This window comes from Pezoporus occidentalis, unplaced genomic scaffold (assembly GCF_034315485.1).
Source record: "Pezoporus occidentalis ecotype Australia unplaced genomic scaffold, CSIRO_AGI_Poc_V1 ctg57, whole genome shotgun sequence".
NCBI lineage: Eukaryota > Metazoa > Chordata > Aves > Psittaciformes > Psittacidae > Pezoporus > Pezoporus occidentalis.
The window spans coordinates 5,215,857-5,241,156 of record NW_026915910.1 but is presented as its reverse complement, the minus strand read 5'-3'; the positions used below and the strand labels follow the sequence as shown (position 1 = coordinate 5,241,156).

At 43.5% G+C, this 25,300-nt stretch overlaps 1 protein-coding gene across 1 annotated transcript in view; it reads right to left on the bottom strand.

The window, feature by feature from the left end:
• Positions 1–5,285: 5,285 nt before the first annotated feature.
• LOC134174010 (interleukin-17F-like) overlaps positions 5,286–25,300 on the bottom strand; it is a 40,803-nt gene continuing 20,788 nt past the window's right edge. Inside the window, exons 2-3 of the mRNA XM_062638582.1 lie at positions 6,852–7,096; positions 5,286–6,143 (exon numbers count right to left, since the gene is read on the bottom strand). Coding sequence (XP_062494566.1) covers positions 5,906–6,143; positions 6,852–7,096 — 483 coding nt within the window. The 3' untranslated portion in view covers positions 5,286–5,905. The remainder of the gene's footprint in view (positions 6,144–6,851; positions 7,097–25,300) is intronic.

Here is a 25,300-nt window from a genome sequence, read left to right as displayed (position 1 = left end):
CTGTTAAAGGGAACATCAAGGAATTGCACCTCCAGGGCAGGGTTGCCTGCTGAGCTGAGGTGTCTTTTCTCTCCCTTAGCTGCACAAGGAGCACAGCCCACATAAACACACTGTTTATTATTTTATCAGATTGCTGCAGTGCTGCTTTTTTTGACATTACTCATCTTTCACCCAGAACTGAGCCAGAGACCTCTGACTTTGGGTTCTGCTGGTGGAGTTTTTAAGCCTGTATTTCCTTTTAAAGAAGGATAAATGTGTGTGCAACCATTCTTGTATTGTATTTTAGCTGCATAGAAGACACTTTGAATTAGATCCATCTGGTACAGTTAGACCCTGGGTTTTCTCCTTCAAATAGGTTGGATGAGTTGGTGCTTGTTTGTCAAGTGTGGTGTATTCCCTGTCCCGGAGTCGCTGGGTGCCAGTTCAACAAGCCATGGGTAACTAGGTGGGGAAACCATCTTATTCAGTTACAAGCATTTGTACTCATTTGTGGCAGCGGCTCTTTCGTTATGACCACCAAGCCCTTCATGTGGTGGAGCGCAAACCCATGGAGGCGTCTTCTGCTCACTCTTGCTTAACACCAGCTCTCCTTTACAGTAACCACTGACCAGGAAATTGCACCCTGCACACACCGGTTCTTACTCCTGACCTATTTCTCTCCATCTCTATAAACCTAGCCCGTGGGGGTGTCCTCACTTGTTTTGTGGGCAGAAAACAAGCCTACTTTCCTCTCTTCAATCATGATTAGCATTGGGTTTGTGGCAGCTAAATGAGCGCATGCTTTTGTACTGCTGATCTTAACCACCCATCAGCTTACCCTAACCGGATGAATTATGAAGTAGCTAATCAAGAAAATGCAAAGGTAGATAATAAAGGAAGTCTCAGCATGGGTCATGAGGTTCTGCAGCTGGCACTACCAACTGCAAACCACACACCTCTCAGGAAGGCATAGGGATTGTTTCTAAATAGAGAAAGCAGCTAGAGTTATTTCCTTCCAATGGTACCATTCTTAGAGTGCAGTTGGCTGTAAATATGAGGATGGTTATTTTTTAGGTGCTCTCTTTTGCGATGAAGTGGGTGGTTGGCTTTCATTTCCAGCAATCTAAGAACATGGCAAAAGAGCCTGTTTCTTGTAAACAGCACAGTCATATCGCCACCAACAGCAAATACAGTTCACAGCTGAGGAACAGCCTTTGCTAAAGGCTTTTCTTGGTTTTGTTCCCCTTGTAGCAACAGGTCCAGCTCCTGGATGCCCAGCTGGGCATCTCTGGCTCTAAAAAGTATTTCGAGTAGTCTTCAGGGGCTCAGTTCTTTCACCAGGAGGAGAAGACATAGCTGCAGGTTTAGTAGCAGTTCCACAGTGTCTTCTTACAACTTGCTGGGCTGAGCAAACAACAGTCACAGGTTAGTATATGAGCCTTGTGGTCTTTCCCATCCCTTTACACTTCTGCTTGCCTCTCACTAACCTCCTTTCTCTGTCCCCTTGCTCATTCCTCTCCTTGGCTGTGTCTGAAGCAGGGATCCTGTTGTGTAGCAGCTCCCATGGGAAGTTGAAGGGAGCACACTAAAGAGAGGCACAGCAGTGATGCCAACTTAGGCAGATGCTTACTCCCAGACCTGTGCTGTGACCTGTATATGTATTTATTGGCCTGAAGATGTGAGCCAGGCTTCTTTGGACCCTAGGCAATAGGCAGATGCTCCTGGGGGTGTTCAAAGGGATGACAGACCGGGTCAGCCTGTTCTACAAAACCATTGCTTTTGAAAGTGCACAGAAATAATGTAAAGAATGCAAAGGTTTCAACCTAAAAGGTTGAATCAACTCAAGAACTATTTGTGATTTGTAAGACAGAGGACAATGGGTTGAAAACACAGAAGTCAACATGGATGGTTGAGAGCTAGACCTAACAGACACAGCTTTAAGGGGATGAATGATTTGGAGGTCAGTCCTGTGGGGATTGGTGGTTTGATGCCAACATGATGGGTACAGATGATGGGATGAGTTTCCATGTCAGCTGTGAGTTCTGGCTGTCCTGGGACCAGCCTGACAGACCAGACCAGAAGCCTGTTCCCATGTCACCATCACAGGGTAAACTGTGAGACTTGCCTTGATCTCCTTCTTCTGTCTCCCTCCCCTTCTTCCTCTTCTTTGCTCTGTGTTACGATTTTTAATGCTGTTCTTAACGAGAACCTAGGTGAGTGGTCCAAGTCTGCATCTTCTACAACACTGTTACAGGTTGGTGACAAGAAAAAAGCCTACTCACAATGTTTGTGATTGCCTGACACTGCTTGTCAGACTCAGGGCTGTTGATGGGGATGTGACTGTGTGCTGATGCTGGTTTTCAGGAGCTGAGAAGATGCCAGCCAGGCTCAGCACTAGAAACAAACTGTGCTTTCTGCTTTTGCTACTCGCAAAAACATTTTCCATCTTTGCTAATTATTCTCCATACTTCCAGAGCTGGATAGCGGTAACAGCTTCAAGTCCTCAGCTCTTCAGATAAATTCATTCCCGCTTTCTTTCTAATTTTTCCTTCTATTTATTTATTTATTTCCTCAGAAAACTAGCTCAGGTTTTCCACCTTTTTCTGGAACTGTAACAGAAGATGAAAATTAAAATTAAGTTTGTTGTTCTTTGGGGGTTGCAGACTGAAAAAATACTGTTCTCTGTGCATAGTTATCTATGGATGAGTTTTAGTGGTTTTACCAGTCCAAACTGTCAAGTTTCCGTTTTATCTGCATTCTTGGTAAGCACAATATGTTTGTATCATGATCAAGGTTCCCTGTTCCCGCAAATGAATAGAGATTGTTTATCTTCTCTCTAACCTACCCCTATGTTTTTGGGGGTTTGCTTTTATTTCAGACTTCTGAAATCTGTACTACTGGCCTCCCTCATGTTTTAAGGCTTGCCAGACAGATGAATCTCTATCATCTTTTACAAGCGTCTGTTGTCTGGCCAGCTTGTTTTGATAAACTGTCAATGATGAGCATGGTTATGTGACAGTTTGCTATACAAATGCAATCTCAAACTTCCCTTTCTGCTGGGTTCTACTCAGGTTGCCAAGCAACCTGGATGCTAAGCCACTGCTGCTCAGATTTAGCAAACTGACATGAAACTGAGATAGGGAGCAGGGCTGGAATGGAAACCTTTGTGTTGAAGAGGGTTTTGCAGCAATTCTCCCCTGCCCCCCATAATGATATCATAAAATAAGCAGGAACTTGCACTCAAACTCTCCAAAATAAGAAAGACCAAGCTTTATCTGTTGAATCTCAAACTGGTAAGAGCTGAGACAGAGTGAAAGAGGGGTCCTACTCTCTTTGGTCTTCTATTACGATCATTATTAATTGTTAGTCATCAAAATTTGCCCAGAGAAACAAAGACACTAATTAGGTGACCTCATGGCAACATTGTGTTGATTTGGAATTGTTCTTTTCCAACTGAGCACAGCAAAGTCAAGGAAGGAAGACCTCTTAGCTCATGATGCCAGGAGTTACAAGAGAACTTGCAGCAGGAAATAAAATAGTTTTTAGGCCAAAAGAATCCAGGTGATTATATCATTAAATGCTTCTGCAGGAGCATGTACAAAACAGAAGCAGCTTGTGGAGGTGAGCATGAAGTTGGCATGAAGCCAAGTAAATGAAAAACAGGTTGTTTCCTGGGGCAAGGATTTAGCTGAGTTGGTAAATGGTCCAAGGGAGAACGATGCTGCTGGAAGTGGGACCGGAATATCTTCACAGCCCGTCAGCAGAAAGCTGTAGGCATTTTGGTACTCCAACTGCGTCATCTCTTGCTGACCTGGTTCTGACTTTTTCCATATAGTAGTTCTCTGTCAGCATTTTTAACCAGTCTCCATTACTCATGTGCCAACTCCAGCTAACAGCACATCACTACCAGGTAATAAAGCATGGGACTTACCGTGATTTTAACTGATAGAAGTTACTTGGGCTGCTGCAGACATTTTGCCAAAGCTCAATCTATAGGAATTGGTAGGATGTTGAGAGATCATCCAATGAGCAAGACACTCAGCTCTATTTCAGTCTGCCTGCACTGGTATTTATATAACTCATTGAAAACCTCAGAGGATGAGGTTCCTTGATGTTTTAGGGTTTTATTGGCAGTCTGTTCCCATGCTTAATATTCCCACAACAGTCAGCTGGGGTGAACTTCAGGACCTGAAAGAGACCTTAGGGAAGAATAGCTGGAGATTAGGTAGGAGCCAAGCTAAGCCAGTATCACATATACTGCTAGATTCCTGCATATGGGTAAAGTTATATCAGTGTTTGAAGGTAACTACAGGTGTGGATAGGAGTCTATTGTTGTGATTGCAGGTACTGTGATCACTCAGAGTTAACGAGTGATTTATCTGACCATTGTATACCTGCTAGGTCAGGTACAGTGTGAAACCTGTGTCTCTAGTGTAAATTTAGGTTACAGACTGACCCACCTGATTTTGCCTGGTCTAGATTACGGAGGGCTTAGGCTTATGGCACAGCTGGAGGGAATAACCCCAGCACAAAAGGTGGGATGATTACATCTTTATTTAGCACAGCTGGATCTGAAGAAGATGCATTCACCTGAAGTGACCTTGTTCCTCATTAGGGACTTGCACCTCTGAGTTCTGCATCTCTAAAAATGCATTATTTGCTGTTGCATTTGGCAATGGCATTTTTTCAGTGCCTGAGCAGGGTCACACCTCTCTAAGATGGCAGCAAACAAAACACCCATATCTTCACAAAGCAGCTTGCCTTCTTAAACATGGAACATTTTCATCTGAGCACTTTTAACCTCAGAGTGCTTTAAATAAACGACCACAGTGCTAAACATCCACCTACCTGAGTCCTATTGCAGACATGGTAGAAGTGCTGTGTCAGTTTGCTTTACATATGAAGCACTAACTGCTGGCAATGAACACCTTGGAAGGACACAAGCACAGAGACAATGGTGATTGCAGTTAGCAATACATGGTTAATCGCTTCAGTTATCCGCCCAACATACTCATTTGCTTGTGTACCCAGGTAGTGACCCAGCTCCACAGAAAATGTGTTGAAATGGATTGGAAAGAAATTCAACACATAGCATTGGAGCAAAATTGAAACTCGGCAGTGAAAAACACTATTTTATTGGAGGGAGTTTCTTTCCTCCCAAAGATGCATTCAAAGTGTTGTGCTGAGCCTATCTTTACAAATTCCTTTCCAATCAGACAATCAGGTGGAAAACTGGGTAGTTACCCACTGTTTTTTTTCCTAGTCTCTTTTCAATGTGAAACTACTGGGTGTCACTTGGTGAACAGTTTTCCTTCAGACAGCTTAGTTTCTCTATCAGTAAAAGGGTATTAATAATACAAGCTCTAGCTTTCCTATGGGGTTTACATTCTGCTGCAGCAGAGCTAGAGGTTTTGAAGAGAATTTTAGGTTTTAGCATCACGCAGAGCCCTTGTATGGTCATAATTGAATTAGGTGGTTTCTTACCTCATCAAAAAGGCTTCTTTAGAAAGAAAGGAGAATAACACAGAGTATTTTACTTGGTTTTTTATTACACAAAGATAAATAAACAAATAGGTTATTGCTAACTTTTCCATCAGCTTAAATAGAATTACATTAATAGAGATTTAAAAGTGTAAGCTAAAGATATGTAGAGAGTACCCATTACTTTTTCAGTCAGTCTGTCACATGGAGGTGTCTGGATACCAAATTCATAGAGTTCAAGATTTTTGGGGGAAAGACTTCTTTTTTTTTTTTTTTTTTTTTTTTACTGAGACTCTTTTAAATTTTAATGTATTCTGATAGATTCTAATTAATCATTATATCTTAATTCAGTTTTGCAGAGACTGAATCAGGCCGCTTCATTTCAGTGCTGTTAGGCAAGGAAGCTGTTCTCCATGGTTCCCTGCTGTTACACTGCTGGCTGCCTTTAAGCCTGGTGTCGGATCAAGGGGGTGACACATGTGCATCCTACAGTGATTGTTTTCTTCTCCAGCCGGTATGTTTGGTGGCAGCCCTTCTGCTCCCTCCGGAGGACAAGGATCTCCTGTTGGATGGGGAAGGAGTTGAGGCCGTGGTCTAGCTGCCCATCCGAATTCACACACCGCAAGTGTCGGCACGTGGCATCAGCAATCACATGGGGGAAACGGTTGTGGTCCTCATCTATCCTGTAAGTTGACATGAAAGGAAGGATTTGAAATGGAACTGCTGCTGCATCTCTGGAGGCACGATAGTCTGAATCACTATGGGCTCCTAGCTCAGGAATCGGTACCTCCTGGGACATTGCAGTAGACCCTCCACTGCTGTAGGTTCTTAAGAAAAAAGGTGTAAGTAAGTAAATACTGCAGGGTTTTAAGTGTAAGACAAACATGCCAGGACTGCATGTGACTGCCTTTGCAAAGAACTTGCTTCAAATAGGCACTGACTTTGAAAGACTGATTGGAGCTTCCCAACATGTCAGATTGCCTAACGGACCCAAAGGCCTTCAGCTCCCCTACATGAAATATTCTTAGGGCCTAATGCTGATGTTATTATGTTATTAAACCACCACTGAATTTGGTGCAATGTTAGCTCTCTTGATGTCTTAGGTAAAGAATGCTTTTGATGATAGTTTTCCCCAATACACAAATAAATTAATTAAATTACAAAACCAAAAGTCTTTGCTTTCTGTGTGTTCATCTAAATCATGCTTTTACTCTGTGCTCCTTTATGTATCGGTTATCTTTTAAAGAGGATTATATGGACTGTGGACACCCTCATATTTCCAAAATCTCTCAATGGTGAAGCACTGAAATAAAGATGTAGGCAAGCCCTGGCATTATTGTGACAGCCAGGGCAGCAGGTGTATTTCTAGACCATAGGGGCAGAGATCATACCTATAATCCCATGGAGACAGGGAGCGGCTGCTGACATCAGGAGTCACTTTGGTCTCCTGGTTCGTGGAGCTGATGCTTATGTTGACTCTCACAGTCTGAGGGAATTTTGACTCTTTTGGAGTCAAGCATCCAGCATATGACCGCTTGAAGAGGCTTTCTGGCTTGAGTCCAGGCTGTATCACCTTCTCATAGGCAGAACTGCTGGCTGACAGCAAGACCAGCAGCAGTAAGAACAGTGATCTGAACTGAAGACAATGAGTGCATTTATGACACAATGCAGTACAGCTGCTGTAACACAACACGCCCTAACAACTCCTTGTGCAGCTCGGAAATTCATTCACAGTTAAAGCCTAAACTAGAGGTTGAAATATGGAAAAATATGTACTATATCACATCCACTCTTGCTTTCATTAACTAATTCTCATGGTGCTGACAGGTATGGTATACACATTCAGTTATAATTTGTTAATAAAAATATTTAAATTATAGAAAATAATATAATACAAGAGATATCAGAAAGGATATAACTCAACAAAGGTTTAGTTTTCAATGTTTTTCTTGAGTCAGAGTATGTTGCAGCAGCCCCATTCACTAATATACCCGTACAGTCTCATTGCTGCCCCATGCTGGTGCTGTTCAGCGGTCCCCCCTTTTAGTTATTTTCAATTATTAATGGTTTAAGCAAGCATTTTAAAGATAGGTACAGATCCTCATTCTTGACAGTCATTTATTACAATTTAAATATGTCTTTGTCAAAAAGGATGAAAAAAAACCTGAAAGCAAGTTCTTACCAGAGAAGCACAAAGAATCGGAGACATCTTCCTTCTCTTACTGTAGCTGATGCTTGTGCTGAGCTCTGTTGAACTGATGGTGTTTGGGCACTTTTGCTGCTGTAGTTTTTATAAGGGCTTCTGTGCTGTCCTAGTTAATCTGGAGTAGGTGTTTTTTCCCAACCCTAACTGTGGTTTCTGACCATAACTTAACTTATAGAGTGTATGTATATATATTCCATTAACGCAGGTGGAAGACAGGATATGGGCTCACTCTTTCTTAGATCAGTAGGTGATGTCATTACTTTAGCCATGTCACTCAAGTAGTAACAAAACTCAATGATGATGTTAGAAAACCACCAAAAATTCTGCACTCGCTGCAGTAAGTGGGTGCAAAGTGTACGATATTAGACTCGGGCCAGAGTTGTCCTCTCATCAAACATAAGTTGATATGCTCTATGATCTTGACTTGGGATGCAGTAGGCATCAAAGCCACTAGTATCACTGGCACTGCCAGATTGGATCTGTTTGCTCATAGGTCAGTCTGATGTCTTTTTACCCTGAATTGGGCAGATTTTGCACAGCTGGCCCCCATCCCATTGCTCTCTGATACTTGCCATGTGCTGTCACTTGTCTTGATGTCTGAGGAAGCAGGCTCCTTCTCAAGCTCCTATATTTTTTCTCAAATTTCCTAGTCTAGGTCACGCTATTTTTATTCAGGCTACACCTCAGGTGTGATGTGTCACTTTTGATCAGAATGCTTTGTGATACTGAGTTCCCAAATTCAGTCATTCTCCATCTAGGAAAAGAAAACCTTGAACACTGATTTTGAGCTTACCACCTTTTAATTTCACTTCAGGCTCTTGCCCTGTGACACAGGGCTTTGATCCTATGGAAAGGGCTCTAGGGACTGTGATGGATGTAGTTAAACTTTCAGTTCCTAAGTTAGGGAGAGAACAGAGTGGTTCAAGAGAAACCTTGTGGAGGCTTTGAGATGCAAAATGTCTCCTCTTGTAGGCAGGAAAACTGGAAGGACCTACAGACACCTCCTGCATGGCATATAGGTGATAGCATGCTGGTCTTACGAGTATTTGGAGCTAAAATACCTTGAATTATGTAGCCACAAGGCATTACAACTCCCTGTGTCCCAGCCCTGTGTCCTGGATGACCATTATCAGTAACCCCAAGTAGCTCCTGATCCCACTGTGCTGTCCCTCCATCCTTGTGAGACCAATATAATGGAGCTGTGATGTACCCTGCCATGTCAGTATTTAAATAGCGAATATTTAAATCCATTACTCTATTTGACATGGAGACACTCAGGATCCCTTTCTAGCACTTGCAGGTATTTTTCTAGATGTTCACTAAGAAATTGTAAGGGGGTTGCAGACCTGGAGATGTTGATTTGCTTCAAGGCTATGTCCCCTTGTGACTTTGGGTCATTGTTGTTGCTTTACCTGACAGTAACTGCTTTGGGTTTTGATTTTTCATGGCAGATGTCTTGATGAGTCCTGGATGTTCTTTAAAAGCTGCTGGATTGACCCTGAAAGAGACTTTGCCTGCAAGGAGGGATGGTTACATTCACTCCCCCACCTGCTTTTAGGGATTTAAATCCATAGCTCTCTAATAAGTATTTTGGTCATTTTATAGGGTGTTCTGGGACAGGGTGCTTCTGTGGCATCATTCAAATATCCTTTGTTGAGAGGTCAGAGCTCCACAGTTACGCCAGTCAGCAGCAAAGTATGAATGGGAAAATTTTGGATAAAGCAGAAACTGAACCAGGAACTAGAAACTTGATGGCTCTCCCAGGCGAAAATCCAAACTGAGAATCTCCCAGGGAAAGACCCAGAGTACTACAAAACCTGGTACACAAAGAAAGTGGTAAGCGTAGGCCTCTCAGGCTGCAGCTTCCCAGGTAATGATACTGATCATAATGAGCTATGAAATATAATAAACCAGCTACTGCCTTCTCTGATGAGGTTCCCGGGGAGCAGGTGAGTGACGGACAGACACAAGGGTATTGATGCTGCTTGTAGGCTGAATTTCAGAGAGATTCTTGACAAAGGGGCTTACAGTTTAAAATGGAGGGTGTGAATTCAGTCCATCTTTCTCTAATATTTCTGTCTTAGGAAATTACTCTGGTCACTTTGCTTTGACAGTGGGTTAGAAGTAGCTAGGATGTGCACCTTAAAGTAACACTCAGTGTAACCTCCTTGATCTGATGATGCATACCTTTTCTCAGGTCTAATTTTGCTGATGTTTGCAGTTAAAATGATGCATACGTGTTTTTTACAGTTGCTTAATATTTATGTGTAAGTCCAAATTTTACTCACCTTGTGTCACCCAAAGGAGGATGTAAATAAAGGCAGAATTTACTTTGTAGTTTCTGAGAGAGCCACAAACTATATCAGCTTGTTTAAAAAATGCTGATGCTTGAAAAGCTAAATGTGTAACTCAGTTTCCCTCTTAGAGATGTACAGGCTAAAGGAAATGGTTCCCTTAGAAGGGGTTTTCTCTAATGCCATTTACTGAAATATCCATTCAAAGTGGGTCACTTAAATTTCCAAGCTTAGAAGAAAAAGTATTTCAAAAGCCCAGAAGGCAACAGAAGGTCAGGTTTAACCAGTGTGACCCTAAATCCAGGCTCATCTACTCTAACTGTGTCAGTGGTTTAGGTTACCTCATCAGCATAAAGGTGATTAGTTAAGCATTCAAACACAGCTACTGCAACACAGCATTGCAATCGTGATAAAAATACTTTCCATGGTTATGGAACACATTCATTTGCAACTGTCATAGGCAAGATGAGAGGCTCTCGGGAGGAAATACACCTCTTTAAATGCTTCCACCAGGTCTGAATTATACAAATGAAACTCTCATATTTTTGATTCCAAGATTTTTCCAAGTTCCAAATAATTATTTTCCAGTTCTTCCTGGTCTGAAGTGAAAACAAATATTGACCATGATTTTACCCCATGAGATTTGTTTTATTCTGACATTTAGCTCTCTCTTAGCTAGAGATCTGAAAGCTGGGGCACTAACAAATGCTTACTGAAACAAAAAAGATATTAAGTATTATCTAAAGCCTTTTGAAATCAAACCAAGCCCTTCTCTTGGCTCTGATGAAAGCTTGCTTGAGATTAAATTGCTGCTTAAGTCAAGTCCTTTACCAGCTGAGATCCTTCAGGCACCCAAATCTGAGTGTGTTTGCTTTGATGATACTTTCTCCCATCAGAGTGTGGGTCAGTGTCAGAGCTCTGGTGTCCTTACTGAGCTTGTTGTAAATTAAATGAGAAATGACAGGTACCTTCAAATACTTTATTTATATAGTTTTTCTTTTTTTTAGTCACTATCAGTAAAGTTTATGCTACTTCTGAAAAACAAGGAGCTTTTCTATTTACAGGTAGGGAGACATTTTCTTTCTTGTTGGAGTGAATGCATTTTCTTTCTCTTGAGTACATATCTCTACAAATCCCTATAAATAAATCAACATTTTTCCTCCTACATACAAGCATTACATGAGCCAGTGTGCATTTGTCATGGTTTAAACCCAGTCAGGTAATTCGTTCACTCACTTCCCCCCTTCTTTCCCTCCCCCTACTCCCGGAGGGACGGAGAGGAGAATCGAAAAGAATGCAACTCCCACAGGTTGAGATAAGAACAGTTTAGTAACTAAGGTATAACACAGATCACTACTGCTACCACCAATGATAATAATGATAAAGGAAATAACAAGGGAAGAGAATACAACACCTCAGCACCAGCTGACCGATAACTCGCCCCCCAAGCCCGACCAAGCACCGACCGATACCTCCTCCAACCCTGCAGTCTCCCAGCCCTTCTGGCTAACTCCCAGTTACCTCCTGGGCATGACGTGCTGTGGTATGGAATACCTCTTTGGTCAGTTTGGGTCAGGTGTCCTGTCTCTGCTTCCTCACAGCTTCCCCTCCTCCCTGGCAGAGCATGAGCCTCACAAAGTCCTTGGCCAAACCAAAACATCCTTGTTATCAGCTCTGTTCCCAGGCCGAAAGTCAAAACACTGCCCTGCACCAGCTACCAAGAAGGAGAAAAATGACTGCTACTGCTGAACCCAGGACAGCATTGTAGAGGTAATTTCTAGGAGCTTAATGATTAAACTGAGGCTGAGGCCAGTGGTTATCTGACAGAAACTCAGAATTTGTCGGGGCAAGACTCTGAGCATCCTCATTAAACACCGAGCATCCTCATTAAACACCAAGATAAGTTTAGTTTAGTTTAATCCTGCTTTGAGTAGATGGTTGGATCAGACACACCCAGAGGTCCTCTTAACACTGGTTAAATCACTGCACCTATCTCTCACACCTTGATCTCTGTAGAGGAGACGTGACAAAACAGGCGAAATAAGCTTTTTTTGTCAATTAAACACTTCTACTTTTCCACCTTTCCAGAAGCTGTAGTAGAAATTATCATGTCCTACTGCATGTGTAAATTTTCCAAACACAACTAAATCAGTATCACAGTAATTCATCAACTGTGGTTGCTGTCAGTGGTTGACACATCTGCTGAATGACTAATATCTAATAGATGCTCAGTAACTGGGAAGTCAGCATAAAGGAAGTTGACCACTCAATTCACCTTTTTGATTGGTATTTGGAGATACAGGGGAAAAAGAGGGCTCCCAGATATGCGAGTTGGACTTCATCAGAAACAGGAATTTGATGCCTGCTCTGTGGTAATTAATAGATGATTAATATGTAACCATAAGGTAGTCTGAGTAAGTGGAGAGGGCCTTTACATGACCAAGAGGTGGGTTCAGGATATGACTGCTCAGATTACAGCCAGATCCCAACTGGCAGCAGCATCGCTACTTGTGTGTTGTAGTGCCAAAGGTTCATTGTACAGCTGGGCCAAAGCAGGACCTAACACCAAATGGAAGGGACACTATCTCCTGCCTAACATATGATACTTGTCTGCATGTAGAGGAAAATTTGAGAAGTGCAATGACTGTCTGAGGAGAGGGGATCTAGGCTGAAACCAGATTATCAGAGGGGGTAAAGATCTTTGAGCACAGATGATTAAATGTGTCTCTTCATTTTTTTTTTTTTTTTTGTGGTTATCAGTGATGTTAATGACCAGATAGGTTTGTTATCAATTAAAGATCTCTCTGATGGTGCTTTGTTTTCATGGCTTCAAAGACATCCTGTGGATGTTGTCTACCTGGATTTCGGGGAAGCTTTGGGCACTGTTTCACACTACATCCTCATAGGCAACCTCAGGAACTGCGAGATGGATGAATGGACAGTTAGGTGGGATTGAGAACTGGCTGAATGGCAGTTTTCAGTGGGTTGTGGTCAGTGGCATGGAGGTTAGTTGGAGACCTGTAATTAGCTGTGTCCCCCAAGGGTCAATACTGGATCTGGTAGTATTGTTCAACTTATTCGTCACTGACTTGGACAAAGGGATTGAGTGCCTCCTCAGCAAGTTTTCTGATGATATAAAACTGGGAGGTGCTGTGCTGTCGTTCAGAGGGATCTAGACAGGCTGGAGAGATGGGCAAAGAGGAACCTTCTGAAATCCAACAAAGGCAAATGCAGGGTTCTGCACCTGGGAAGGAACAGCCTCATTCACCAGCACAGTCGGTGGGCTAACCTGCTGGTTAGTGTCTCAGCCGTTCTATGATTCTGTGATACTGTGGTCCTGTAGCAATTCCTTTCATAGCCACTTACAAGCTGTACAAGAAGAAACCCTTTATGTATAAAATTGGCTCATATTCAAGCTGGTAGAATGGTTTATACAAACAGTTAACTCATTTTGAAATTCTCTGTTTGCTGTGCTATCTGCTTGCATCCTGTATCTTGCCCACATCTTGGCCCCAGTCAATGGCAGGAAGCAGGGGGAGAAGAACCTGGGGTCTCTGCTGTTGCCTTACACTCAGGAGCTCCTGCCCACAGAACTTTTCAAATGTCAATCTGAGATTTCATTTGCTTCAGGTTAAGACATTTATTTCCCATTCCTACTGGGTACTGGGACAAGGACAAGTTTTTCCTATCGTACTTCCATCTTGGGTTATGCATTCAAGGCATATATTTTATTCCTTGCTTGGTTTAGGAGAATCTCCATTTGACCCATTCATTCTTTGCAGAGTGTTGCTCCAAGCTCAGGACAAATCATCTGTGTAGTGCTTCACCATCCTGATGCTCAGAGATGCTCTGAGAGGCAGGGAACTGGTACATAGCACCTCTTCATAATCACAGCACTGAGAAACTATCCTGTTTCCACAAAATTGGTGTCAGATTTCCAGGCAGGCTGTGTCCTACTGTTTGGAAAATATTTATTGTTCCTTTTTGGGATCATTGGAATTAAAATTCCACTCCCTGGCAGTGTTCAAGGCCAGGTTGGAGGGGGCTTTGAGCAACCTGGTCTGGTGGAAGGTGTTCCTGCCCATGGCAGGGGAGGAAGGAACCAGATGGTCTACCCAAACCATTCTGTGATTCTGTGATAAAATTTATCTGAAACAAAGTAAATTCTGGAAGTTCTGCAGGTTGCCAGGAAGTCCTTGGTGTCTTCATCCTTATCTCAAAACCAGCTACCAGCTGCAGATTCATCAGTCTCTTTCACCTCCAGCTACACTTGCTTTTCTGCAGTAAATTAGGAGTAGCTGCACTGGAGATCTTAAGAGTTTACAAAACTGAAAATCTGAGGCAAAGAGGGAGAAAAACTTTTCACAGACTTGTCTGAAGAGCATCTTAAGATTCAGTTCTTTGCACCAACCATTGGGAAAAAAATATATATATATATAAATTATCCTTGTATAATATTCAGTTCCAGTTTTTTCATTTTCAGCTCTTAAAATTTGCTAACACAAGTTTCTCATGCATAGGCACAGCTTGTGGCTTTACATTTGTGTATCACCCCTGGCTTCAACAGGACAACAAAAAGAGGAATGCAGCATTGCAAATGGTTATCTGTACATTTATGTATCCTCTCCTGGCTGCTGCAAGAGAGGAGAGATACCAGAGTACGGGATGCTGAAATTCCTCACTTCATGCTGTCAAATGCCTCACGAGGGTGAGATTTAGCCCTGTAGCTTGGTCCCCAGTGTGATGAAGCTTACTTCTTTGGGAAAACTTACAAAAAACACAATACAAATGAGAATCTGACCCTGAAACCTTCCATGGCATCTGGATGGGGACCAAAGCAGAGGGAGATGAGGCAGCATCATTAGATAGGTGCAGTGTCCCTGCAATCTCAGTTCTCATCTGCAAAAGGCACTCCCTGCATCCTTGGGCTGCGGTGATGCTGGTGAGATTCAAGAGGAAGCAGTCCTTGCCATGCAGGGCACCACACAACACCTGTGAAACCAGCTTGTGATTTTGGTGGTGGAGCAAGGTGACGTTGTAGGAAAGGGGCTCACTCACATGGAGCACTGGGAGGTCAGTGCTGCGTGCTTAAACACCACCCAGCTGGCCACCAGCTTGTGCTCCACTGTCCACTGCTTTCAAACCAAATTGAGTTCAGAAAGATAGTGTTATCAGCCTTGCTGTACCTATATTCCAGGGCTTATACTTAGGGGTGCCAGGGAGGTTCAAATATTCAGGCTGTAGAAATAAAGTAATTTCCACTGCTGCTGTTTGCTCACTGCTGGGTAGAATCTGAAAAAACTCGGTCATTCCTCATCTTGTCACGCTCCTGCTCTTTCTCTGACAGAGAAATGACTCCTGACCACAACATTTTGTGTGTAAGAAAGTGTCAGAATTGAAAAGTATTGGAGAATAAGTGACTCGCAGTGGTTTTGATGAGAGTTGCAAATGCGCAATGGGGATCCTAATTTTTGAGCCCTTTCACCTTGCTGAGGTTTGATTTGACTCTTTTTTTTTTAAGTCAGAAAAGGAAATCAATCATTTTTCCAACCGTATGCAAATTCTGACCACTGTGTTGTTTCCAGTACTATCCCAGGCAGAGATTTCAGAGAATTACCACTGCAGAAGGTCTCCCTCTCAGATACGAGTGGCCTTGCAGCAGTGGGGTGGGGGCAGTGGATGGGCAACAGAAGGCTGGCTGTCCTGTTTTAAGCTGAATGATGCCTTTTAACCAGACCTGGTCCTTTCTGTGCTGATGCCATGGCTACAAGAGCAAATAGATGGACAGCAGGCAGACCTTTTGAGTAATTTCTCTGTTGAAATGGACCATCACTGCTGCTTTTAACAGCTCTTTATTCTGGGTGAACTGACTGTGCTGCACCCAACCAGGGCTAGAAAAAAGAGTTGTAGTCCTCCCTGCATTTCAGTCAATGTGTAATTTATTCCTTCTGTAACAGCTTCTCCATCAATGCTGGAGGACATCATCCACTCACCAGTTCTGGTTTGCAGGTCTTACTCTCTTAATTTTCCACGGCGAAGAGCACACAAAGAATGATAGCCATTAATTTGAATGCAGAGATGAGAAGGGTTGGTATCAAAGCTTAGCAAACCAGAAGGGTTGGGGTCTTTTGTTTCTTCAGGCCCCCCTGAGCCCAAAGGAGGTGGGACCATGCGAACATTCATTGTTCCAGACCAGGAGAAAGAAGCAAAGGTCTGCAGCAATGAACTCTGTGATTCTAAGGATGTAACCAATGGCCAGGTCATCCCATCCTGGGTGAGAGTGAGGATGTTTTGTGAAGACAAAAGTGCTGCAGTTTACCTCTGACTTGGGGAGCATGAAATTAGATGATCAGCCTTGTTTGTAGAGTCCAATCTTGTAAAGGACAGCACCCACACCCCACGTACACTGCACATCTGTGTCTCATGCTCCCAACCACTGCAGGACAGATACACATCACACAATCCATAGTGAAAGTAGCACCATCACATGAAAGAGTCATATGTTTGACACTTGTGATTCTTTTACTATTTATGTGGCCAGCCTTTTGCACATCCAGTAAAGGAGCACTGCTTTGAGCAAACAGTATCTATACCACGTTAACATGGGAAGATATGGCCAAAACCTTAACAAAGGTTCATCTAAGCTATAGCCATAGCAGGTAGTCAAAAGAGCAAATTAGGATGTGAATTATTTGCTTGCAAGAGACTTGATCAGATAACTTACTTGTTCCATGAGATAATTTCTTTGCAAATGATAATTCAAGCAGCTCTCTCCCAGAGCACAGTTTTATTTGCAGCTGTAGCTCGTAAGCCTCCCAGCCAAGGAGATGTGTGGCCACAGTTCTTACAAGTTGTTTATAAACCCTCATTGCTAATGGACCAGTCTAATTTGGTAGAAGATGTTATGAAGCATCACACAGGTCTCACATGGATCACAGAGAGACTGTAATAACCATTATTAGGTCTTTGCTTCCCTGTTGCTCCTCTGGGAGCTAAGCAATGTCTGTTTTCTCCACCACCGAAAATTTGGGAAGTGGTGATGGATTAAAGACAATGGTGGAAACGTTTGGGTGGCAAAACAGCGGCACATAAGGAACTCTAATGGGACACCATGAACTTGCAGTAGAGTAGCTGATCCATTGTGATTCCAGACTAGGGATAGGAGTAATCAAAGTACAAAGGATTTCTTTGCATTTTTACTCCAGTGTTTCCAACCAAGTCTTCCCTCATCTGCCCAAAACCTACACATTCGTGAAGGAGTCTGTTCTCTGTCTCAAAAGCAATAGAAGCATTCTCGTTTGAAACCAATCTTCAAGAGAATTACTTGCATAATTTTCAGTCCTTTTTAAGATTGAATTCTCCATGTTAAAAGTAGTGAAGAGCCTAGAGAAGTCTGATTCAGTATTTAATGTAATACACTTGCAGTCAACCAAATGAGGATTTTGGGTTTTGTCTGCAAGGAGAAATAACTAATAAGGAGCAGAAATAACTTATAAAGACCACAAATTAGACTAAAAAACCTGATGTATAAAAAAGGTTGACTAATACCAAACTAGAATCTAAACACACTTTTCACTTTCATAAACACCATAAGACAAACCTGTGTATTATTTTAACTTTTCATTTGTAATAGCAGATTTGGTTGTGCAGGCTGGTAGCACATTTATTTGGACACAGTTCTTTGGCACAGAATGAAAATAGCAGTTTTATCCATCTATAACTACTCCACAAGTAGGAAAAAATAGGAAATTACCATCTGCAGACTAAACGAGGTTATACACATAATTATGACCACATTATTATCATGGTAACAGTCCAGAAACTATCATCTTTGTGTCCAGCTTTCATTTCAGAAGATCTGCACCCTTTTAAAAGTACCAATACTTTAAACTAAGTCTCTTTAGTTACACCAAACCTTAAAATCAAATACATGGGGATGTATTTGATGATGATGATACAAAAACTCAGAGGAAGCCGTTGCATTAGAGGAAACAAGCTGAACAGGATAGGAGCAATGAGCTTTTGTGGAGAGAAAATAAAAGATAGGAATGATTACAGATTGATTTTCTGATTGCTCTTCACATTACATGTATAAACCACACTGTGCTGAGCAGTGGGAAGGTTGTATAAATATACAGGATTTACATGCACAGCTGTGAGAAAACTGATTTGTTTGAAGTAATCAGTTAAGGATTTGATAAAAGTTATTACAAAATAGTAACTGATTTTACTCTCCTTTCCCCCCCCCCCCCCTTTTATTTTTGTCACTGTGAAGATTGAAATATTAAAATGAAATGTGCCTACACTTCTAGCCAAGGAAAGAAATCCTCTCAAAGCTTACAACCAGCCTTCAAAACCTGGGAAAAAGCTTTGGCACAGCCCTGCAGAGACACATCCCCAACTGCCATCACCTCTGCTGCTTCCCCTGATGCTCAAGAGGTTCCTCTGGGCTGGCTCAGGAGATGGGATTTAGCTCCTCTAGCAGCAGTGTGAGAGATGCCAGATATCACAAGACTTCTGGTGGTGAACAAGAGCTGATGACTGATAAACAACTTTTTGAGACAAGCGGAAGGAGGTAATCAGGCAAAGTACCCAAATGTCTCATCATCCCAGCCTGAAGTTTGTTTGTGAAGGATTCAAGCAGGGTTTTACCATATAAAGTTGCATCAGGCAAAGTAAAACGTTAATCAGATGGTGGGGTGATTGTTTATCTGCCTTATTTTCTTTTGTGTTTTTTTTTTTTTTTAATTTTCTATCTTTTTTAGCAAAGGAGGGATTGGCAGAGGCTTTCTGCATGTGCCCAGGAAATCTTTGTTCCCTCAGAGGAGAGCAAAAGGACATTTGAAACTGGATTAAATGGTTTCACATCCTGGCAGAACCTGGACATGGCTGGTGGAAGAGCAGATCAATGGTAGTTGGTCAAGAGGTCATTCTCCTCATGAACAAATTATAAAGAGAGAGGGGAGAACAGTGAAGCTCTTCCTCTTGGAAAGAAAGCACCAGCAATGGTCCTCTATGAGAATAATGCTCAAAAGTTTTTGGGTGGTTTTGAAAAACTGAGGTAATGAAGCAGATTACAAGAAGCTTACAGAAGTCTTCCATCTTTAATTCTTCAGTGTGAATATCAAGACATATTTATTGATTTCCTCTGAAAAAAGCGCCTTTGGGATAGAGGCTTCCTGAAAACTGTCATTTGTGCAAATTAATGCTGAAACAATTGCATAAATATTTTGCAGAATGTTATCAAGGTGGATTTGCACAATGTTGTCATTTATTATGAGCATGGAGTTTGCTTAATGCAGAATTGTCAAAGAGTGCTTCTAAAGAGGTTTGAGCTACTGAAAGGGAAAACCAAAAACCAAAAAGGTACCCCCCCACCAAAAATGATAAAGCAGAAAGAAAAGTACAGTGTTTGAGGGGCAGGTCTGCATTGACTGACAATATTGATCTTTGGTGCTACTGCGTGTTTCAGAGGAGGGATGTGAGATGCCCCAAACCCTTTATTTTGGGTGATCTGTGTATAACAGGAGTTCCTGGTTGTTACTCTCATTTTTTGGTTTCTTAGAAAGCCTTCAAGCACGTATCTTGTTTCAGGCATCTGTTTAAATGGGATTTCAGCACAAATCTCTTTGTAAAACAAGATTGGATTTAAGCATGTGTTGCACTCAGTCCAGGGACATGCAAGACCGGCTGGATGACTTTTCCAGCTTTTGCTTTCTGCTGTATGTTATTGCTCTAGACAAAGGTTTTGGCTTCTGCTTGTCAGCAAAATTGACATGAAAAGGGGCTCAGAGGATATTCTGTAAAAATTGCTTATTGCTGCTTTTTACATGCCTGGGAAACCTCAGTGAAGGTGTAAGGGAGGGAAACACTCCCCTTACTTGGGAACAGAGTTCAGTACAGAGGTCCCACAAGAAGAACCATGCAAAGACACAAGGTTATACTTCCCCCTCCATCCACAGGTAACAGAGTCACTGAGCAGCACAGCACCCATCTCTGATGGCTATGTCTTCTGTAGTCTTGCAGGAACTCCAGGAAAGGAGGTCAGATGAGAGGAGGTTATGTTCTCAATGGTGAAGGAACCTTTGGCTGAAAGCCCTTCTATAGGAACTTCAGAGGTGTGCAGCAGATTTTGGGAGGAAGAGGCTGAGCAGAGATGAGCTCAGCCTGAGGATGCCTCATCCCAAACATAAGGATGTTTCCAGCATCCATCACCCTGCAGGCTGCAATGGGTGCCCCTGGAGGAACAGCTCCTTTAGGATGCAAGTGGATGAGAATCCAGGGCTCAGGGCAACACATTTCTCCTCAGCACTGAAAGGGACTGAGTTTACCACAGCACTGACCTCTCCGTGCTTCTGAGCAAGGATCAGGATGTGCCTGCAAAGAAGGTCAGCCCCAGGACTGGCCAAAACTGCTGCCACCTGGGTTACCCCCAGCACAACTCATGTTGGTGTAAGGGAGGCCAAGAGTGGGCAGATGCAATGCACGGATGTGCTGGGACATGCCACACCATGCCCTGAAGCAGCACTGGTGTGTCAATGGCATTGTGGGGGGGATGTGTTCAAACCCATGCTATGGCACACACGAGTCTCAGCTAAGGGAAATTCAATTAATTTAAGTTTGCTTCCCTGTCCAACACAGCTCTGTTGCAGAGATGGGCCCATAGACTCCAGAGGCTGATGCTGGTCCTGGAGAGCAGCTGGGAAGGGTTTGCAGGTAAGGGCATCCTCATGGATAATGCCAAAAGCCAGCTCATTGCATGGCAAGAAGGTTTCATGGTGCAATGGGTGCTGGCTGCACATGAGCTGCCAAGTGCCTGTTTTGCAATTGCTGTAGGATTCGCTACTCATTGGTGCCTAAAGGATGCCGTGGGTCTCCCATGAAGGACTTGGTCCATGATTAATGTCTTCTGGGATTCTGTGATTCTGTGGTTCACTTTAGGAGGCTTTGGGTATCTACTGCATAACCCAGTGCTGCACCCTGCAGGTGTACCTTCATAGATGTGGTGTCACTTCAGGGCAGCGTTGAGGTTGAGCTGTATGGAGCAGAGGTGCAGTGAGAAATGAGATGTCAGAAAAATCCCCTTTTGACTCATGTCCAGGAACTGTTTCATTTCACACCAGGAACAGTTTGCCTGAAGTGCTAAGAAACCTCCAGGGATTTAGTAGTGAAATGTGGTGTCTGTCTGTGTGGTGGTTGAGATTGATGAGCTGTCAGTGATGACACAGCCCTTGTTCATGATGAATTATGTATCTGGCATGAGAGGAAAACCTGGGTATCTTGGAACAATTTCTCTTTTGAATTTAATTTACTGAACCTTTCATATTCAGTAGTGTCAGCAGACCCATACAATGTGTGTACTCCTTCTTGCCTCTCAGAAACCCCTCAACATGTGACGGGGACTGAAAAACTCAGTCTGTGATTCTGGCCAGACTGTTCCACCGTGCACTGTCACCCCTGTGTGTCTGGGCCTTCTAAAGACATTGGCTGTGGAGACCTGGCAGAAATGAAGTTGCTCTCCAGTGCATCCCCATGGGGAAAATGCAGGGACTGGGAGGATGTGGCACTCCATGGAGCATTGCTGTTCTGTAACAGAGACCCAAGCTGCTTGGGACAGACTGCTGCCAGTCTTTATTCCATGCAGGCTGCATCCGTGCTCTCTCCTCCACATCCACCAACTTATGTTGATATACATTTGGGTATTTATTTACTGATAACTTTGCATTTATTTTTTGGTGGGTTGAAGGCAGGGAACAACTTGCAGAGTTGGATGTCTGATGTTTAATGTCTAAATCCATTGCCTGGCTCAGAGAAGAAGTCATTTTGCTGTTTTCTTCATTTGCTGCAGTGTTGTGTGGATGGGAAGACTCAGAAAATACCTTGCACAAAGATGTGAGGTGGTGTGTGCGTTGTGGGCTAAGCGGCTATGGGATAACTGATATCTTGTTTCCTGTGGGTCACAAAACTTTACCTTGTGGACTATGGTTGTTTATAGCTCCTTTTTGCTGTAAATAAATGAGAAAAGACACATGCACACAGTGTGTTTTCAAGGTTATGTTACCCTTGTTCTTTATGATATACATATTTTTAATTTTAAATGGAAATTACTTGGACTGACAGAGCTTAGCAAAAGGGTGTTTATGGAAGCATGCTTCGTAGGAAAGGGAGATACAGAAGGCTCTACATTAGGACCCTGCAGATCCACACTGACTTAGAAATCTGCTGAATGTTGCAGAGCCAGGAAGCCTTGTAAGTGATAATTTGGGCCTGAGTTGATGCTGGGGCAGGTACATGTGTGTATCCTTACAGAGACAAGACCCTTGCAGTGATGCTTTTTAAACCCATCCCAAAGCTTTCCAGGTGGCTCGTCCCCAGATGCACCTCTGGAGATGTTCAGAGGGGAAGCAGATCCATCCAGGAGGAGGGGATGGTGGCGCTGAGCTGAGGTGGAAGTGGCACACCTTCCCGGCTCGATGTTTTCAGCACTGCTATAGCTGGTTGAAGGGGACCAAACCTCCAAGGAAGATGGGCTTGGTTCCGTTTGACCAGCCAGAGCAGAGCATAGCTCCTGACCATGTAACTGGTACTGGCACTTCACTGCGCCTTACCTGCAAGGGGAATTAGATAGATTAGTCAGCGAGTGGTGTCCCTCAGGGATTGGTGTTGGGACCGGTCTTGTTCAACATCTTTGTCGCTGACATGGACAGTGGGATTGAGTGCGCCCTCAGCAAGTTTGCCGATGACACCAAGCTGTGTGGTTCGGTTGATACCCTGGAGGGAAGGAATGCCATCCAGAGGGACCTTGACACACTTGTGAGGTGGGCTGATGCCAACCTCATGAAGTTTAACCATGACAAGTGCAAGGTCCTACACCTGGGTTGGAGCAATCCCAGGCACAGCTACAGGTTGGGCAGAGAAGAGATTCAGAGCAGCCCTGCAGAGAAGGACTTGGGGGTGTTGGTGGATGAGAAAATGAACATGAGCCGGCAGTGTGTGCTTGCAGCCCAGAAAGCCAACTGTACCCTGGGCTGCACCAAAACGAGCGTGACCTGCAGGTTGAAGGAGGCAATCATGCCTCTCTACTCTGCTCTCGTGAGACCTCACTTGGAGTACTGTGTGCAGTTCTGGTGTCCTCAAAAAGGACATGGAACTGTTGGAACAAGTCCAGAGGAGGGCCACGAGGATGATGAGGGTACTGGAGCACCTCCCGTATGAAGACAGGCTGAGAAAGTTGGAGCTGTTCAGCCTGGAGAAGAGAAGGCTGCGTGGAGACCTCATGGCAGCCTTCCAGTATCTGAAGGGGGCCTACAGAGATGCTGGAGAGGGACTCTTCATTAGGGACTGTACTGACAGGACAAGGGGTAACGGGTTAAAACTTAAACAGGGGAAGTTTAGGTTGGATATAAGAAGGAAATTCTTTCCTGTTAGGGTGGTGAGGCACTGGAATGGGTCGCCCAAAGAGGTTGTGAATGCTCCATCCCTGGCAGTGTTCAAGACCAGGTTGGATGAGGCCTTGGGTGATATGGTTTAGTGTAAGGTGTCCCTGCCCATGGCAAGGGGGTTGGAACTTGATGATCTTAAGGTCCTTTCCAACCCTAATTATTCTATGATTCTATGATTCTATGACAGAAGCACTGCTTAAAGGAAAAGAAGGATGATCATCAGGGGCTATAGCGATAGGACAAGAGGTAATGGGTTCAAACTAAAACAGAGGAAGTTCTGGTTAGATATAAGGAGGAAATTCTTTACTGTGAGGGTGGTAAGGCACTGGAATGAGTTGCCCAAAGAACTGGTGAAGGCTCCATCCCTGGCAGCGTTCAAGGCCAGGTTGTCTTGGGTGACATGGTATAATGTGAAGCACTCTGTCCATGGCAGGGGGGTTGGAACTGGATGATCTTAAGGTCCTTTCCAACCCTAACTATTCCATGATTCTATGATGCAGGACTTAGGACACCAGCTGACGATACCTCACTACTTTTCATCTTAGGTGACTTCTGGTTACTTTCATTTTGGCTAAGAACTGGTCCATGCACCGGGTCTATATGTTGCCCTGGTTTCTAAGTGGCAATTGGGGACTAAGGTGAATTTCTTACTAATGCATAAGTCAACACTATTTAAGCATGGGGGGAAGCCTCAGGAGACAAATTCTGGGTCCCTGTCTAGATGTTTCATAGAGTCTGGGGTTTTTTTTTGGAATCTTGTCCCAGCTCACAAGCCAGGGCATGGGTAATGAGGAAAGTCTGCTGGAGCTTGAACGACTGGCATTTGCCCATCCTAAGCCACATCAACATATGTCTGAGGATTTATCTTCAGACAGCTCTTTACTTCCTGATGCTTTCTCTCTCCTTAATTTTTATTTTTATTTTTTATTTTTAATATTTAAACAATACAAAAAGGAAAAACGGGGGGAGGAAGGGAGGAAAGACGTCTCCTTTGTCAATTGAAGGGAAGTCACCTGCCAGTTGTCAGTCAGGAATCACTGCTCAGAGCCACTCAAGCCCTCCAGCTGTACCTGGGAACCCCATTGAGCAGACAGCTGCTGGAAATCATGAGCAGTGGGGCACTGGGCAGCCTCCAAACAGGACAAACCCAGCATTTTTCCAAGCCTATGCAGAGGCCCCTTTCCATGTGTGTGTTTTTTCAGGACCTGATACAGCTTTCTCTGGAAAAATGTTTTTTTCCTCTTATTTTTTTCCCCCTTTGGCCTCTCAGTGTGCATCACTGGGAGGAATATTAAGTCGAGTAAACTCAGGAATCATCTGCTTGATTCATATTTTCTCTTTGCTTTCTGAGGGCTATTCACTAGCAAGGAAAGCATCAGCAACACAAACTCCGTATTCCCTATGGACACGTCTGCATTGCTGCCAAAAGACCAGTGCAGGAGAGTTCTCAGCTGCAACATTCACCACATTCACTCTCCCATCAGCATGAGGCTGTTGCAAAGTTGATGTGAGGAAGAGTTAGACCTGTCCTTAAACTGTTTGATCATTTTACCTTCAGTCAGGGCCTGATGCCCAACCAGAAGATGGAGGGAGGAACATAGTTAAAACAGTGGCCTTGACCCCCAGCAAGGCTATAAGTTTTCCTTAGCCCCATGTCTGCATGAGTAGTCTGCATTATTTCTTCTCATGTGTCCTTGCAAGTGTGTGCTCGTAACTTAATCTTGGCCCATGCTGTGCGGCAAGAGTTAATGCTGATTGCAGGCTCCAGCGGAACAGGCGTTTGCCAGCTGGGGACAGCTGCAGAAAGTAAAGAAGGGGTGGGATTCCACTCCAGATTTAAACCCCACATTTATACAGTCTGTCAAGACTAGGGACAGGTTCTGACCAGCCAGAATGGT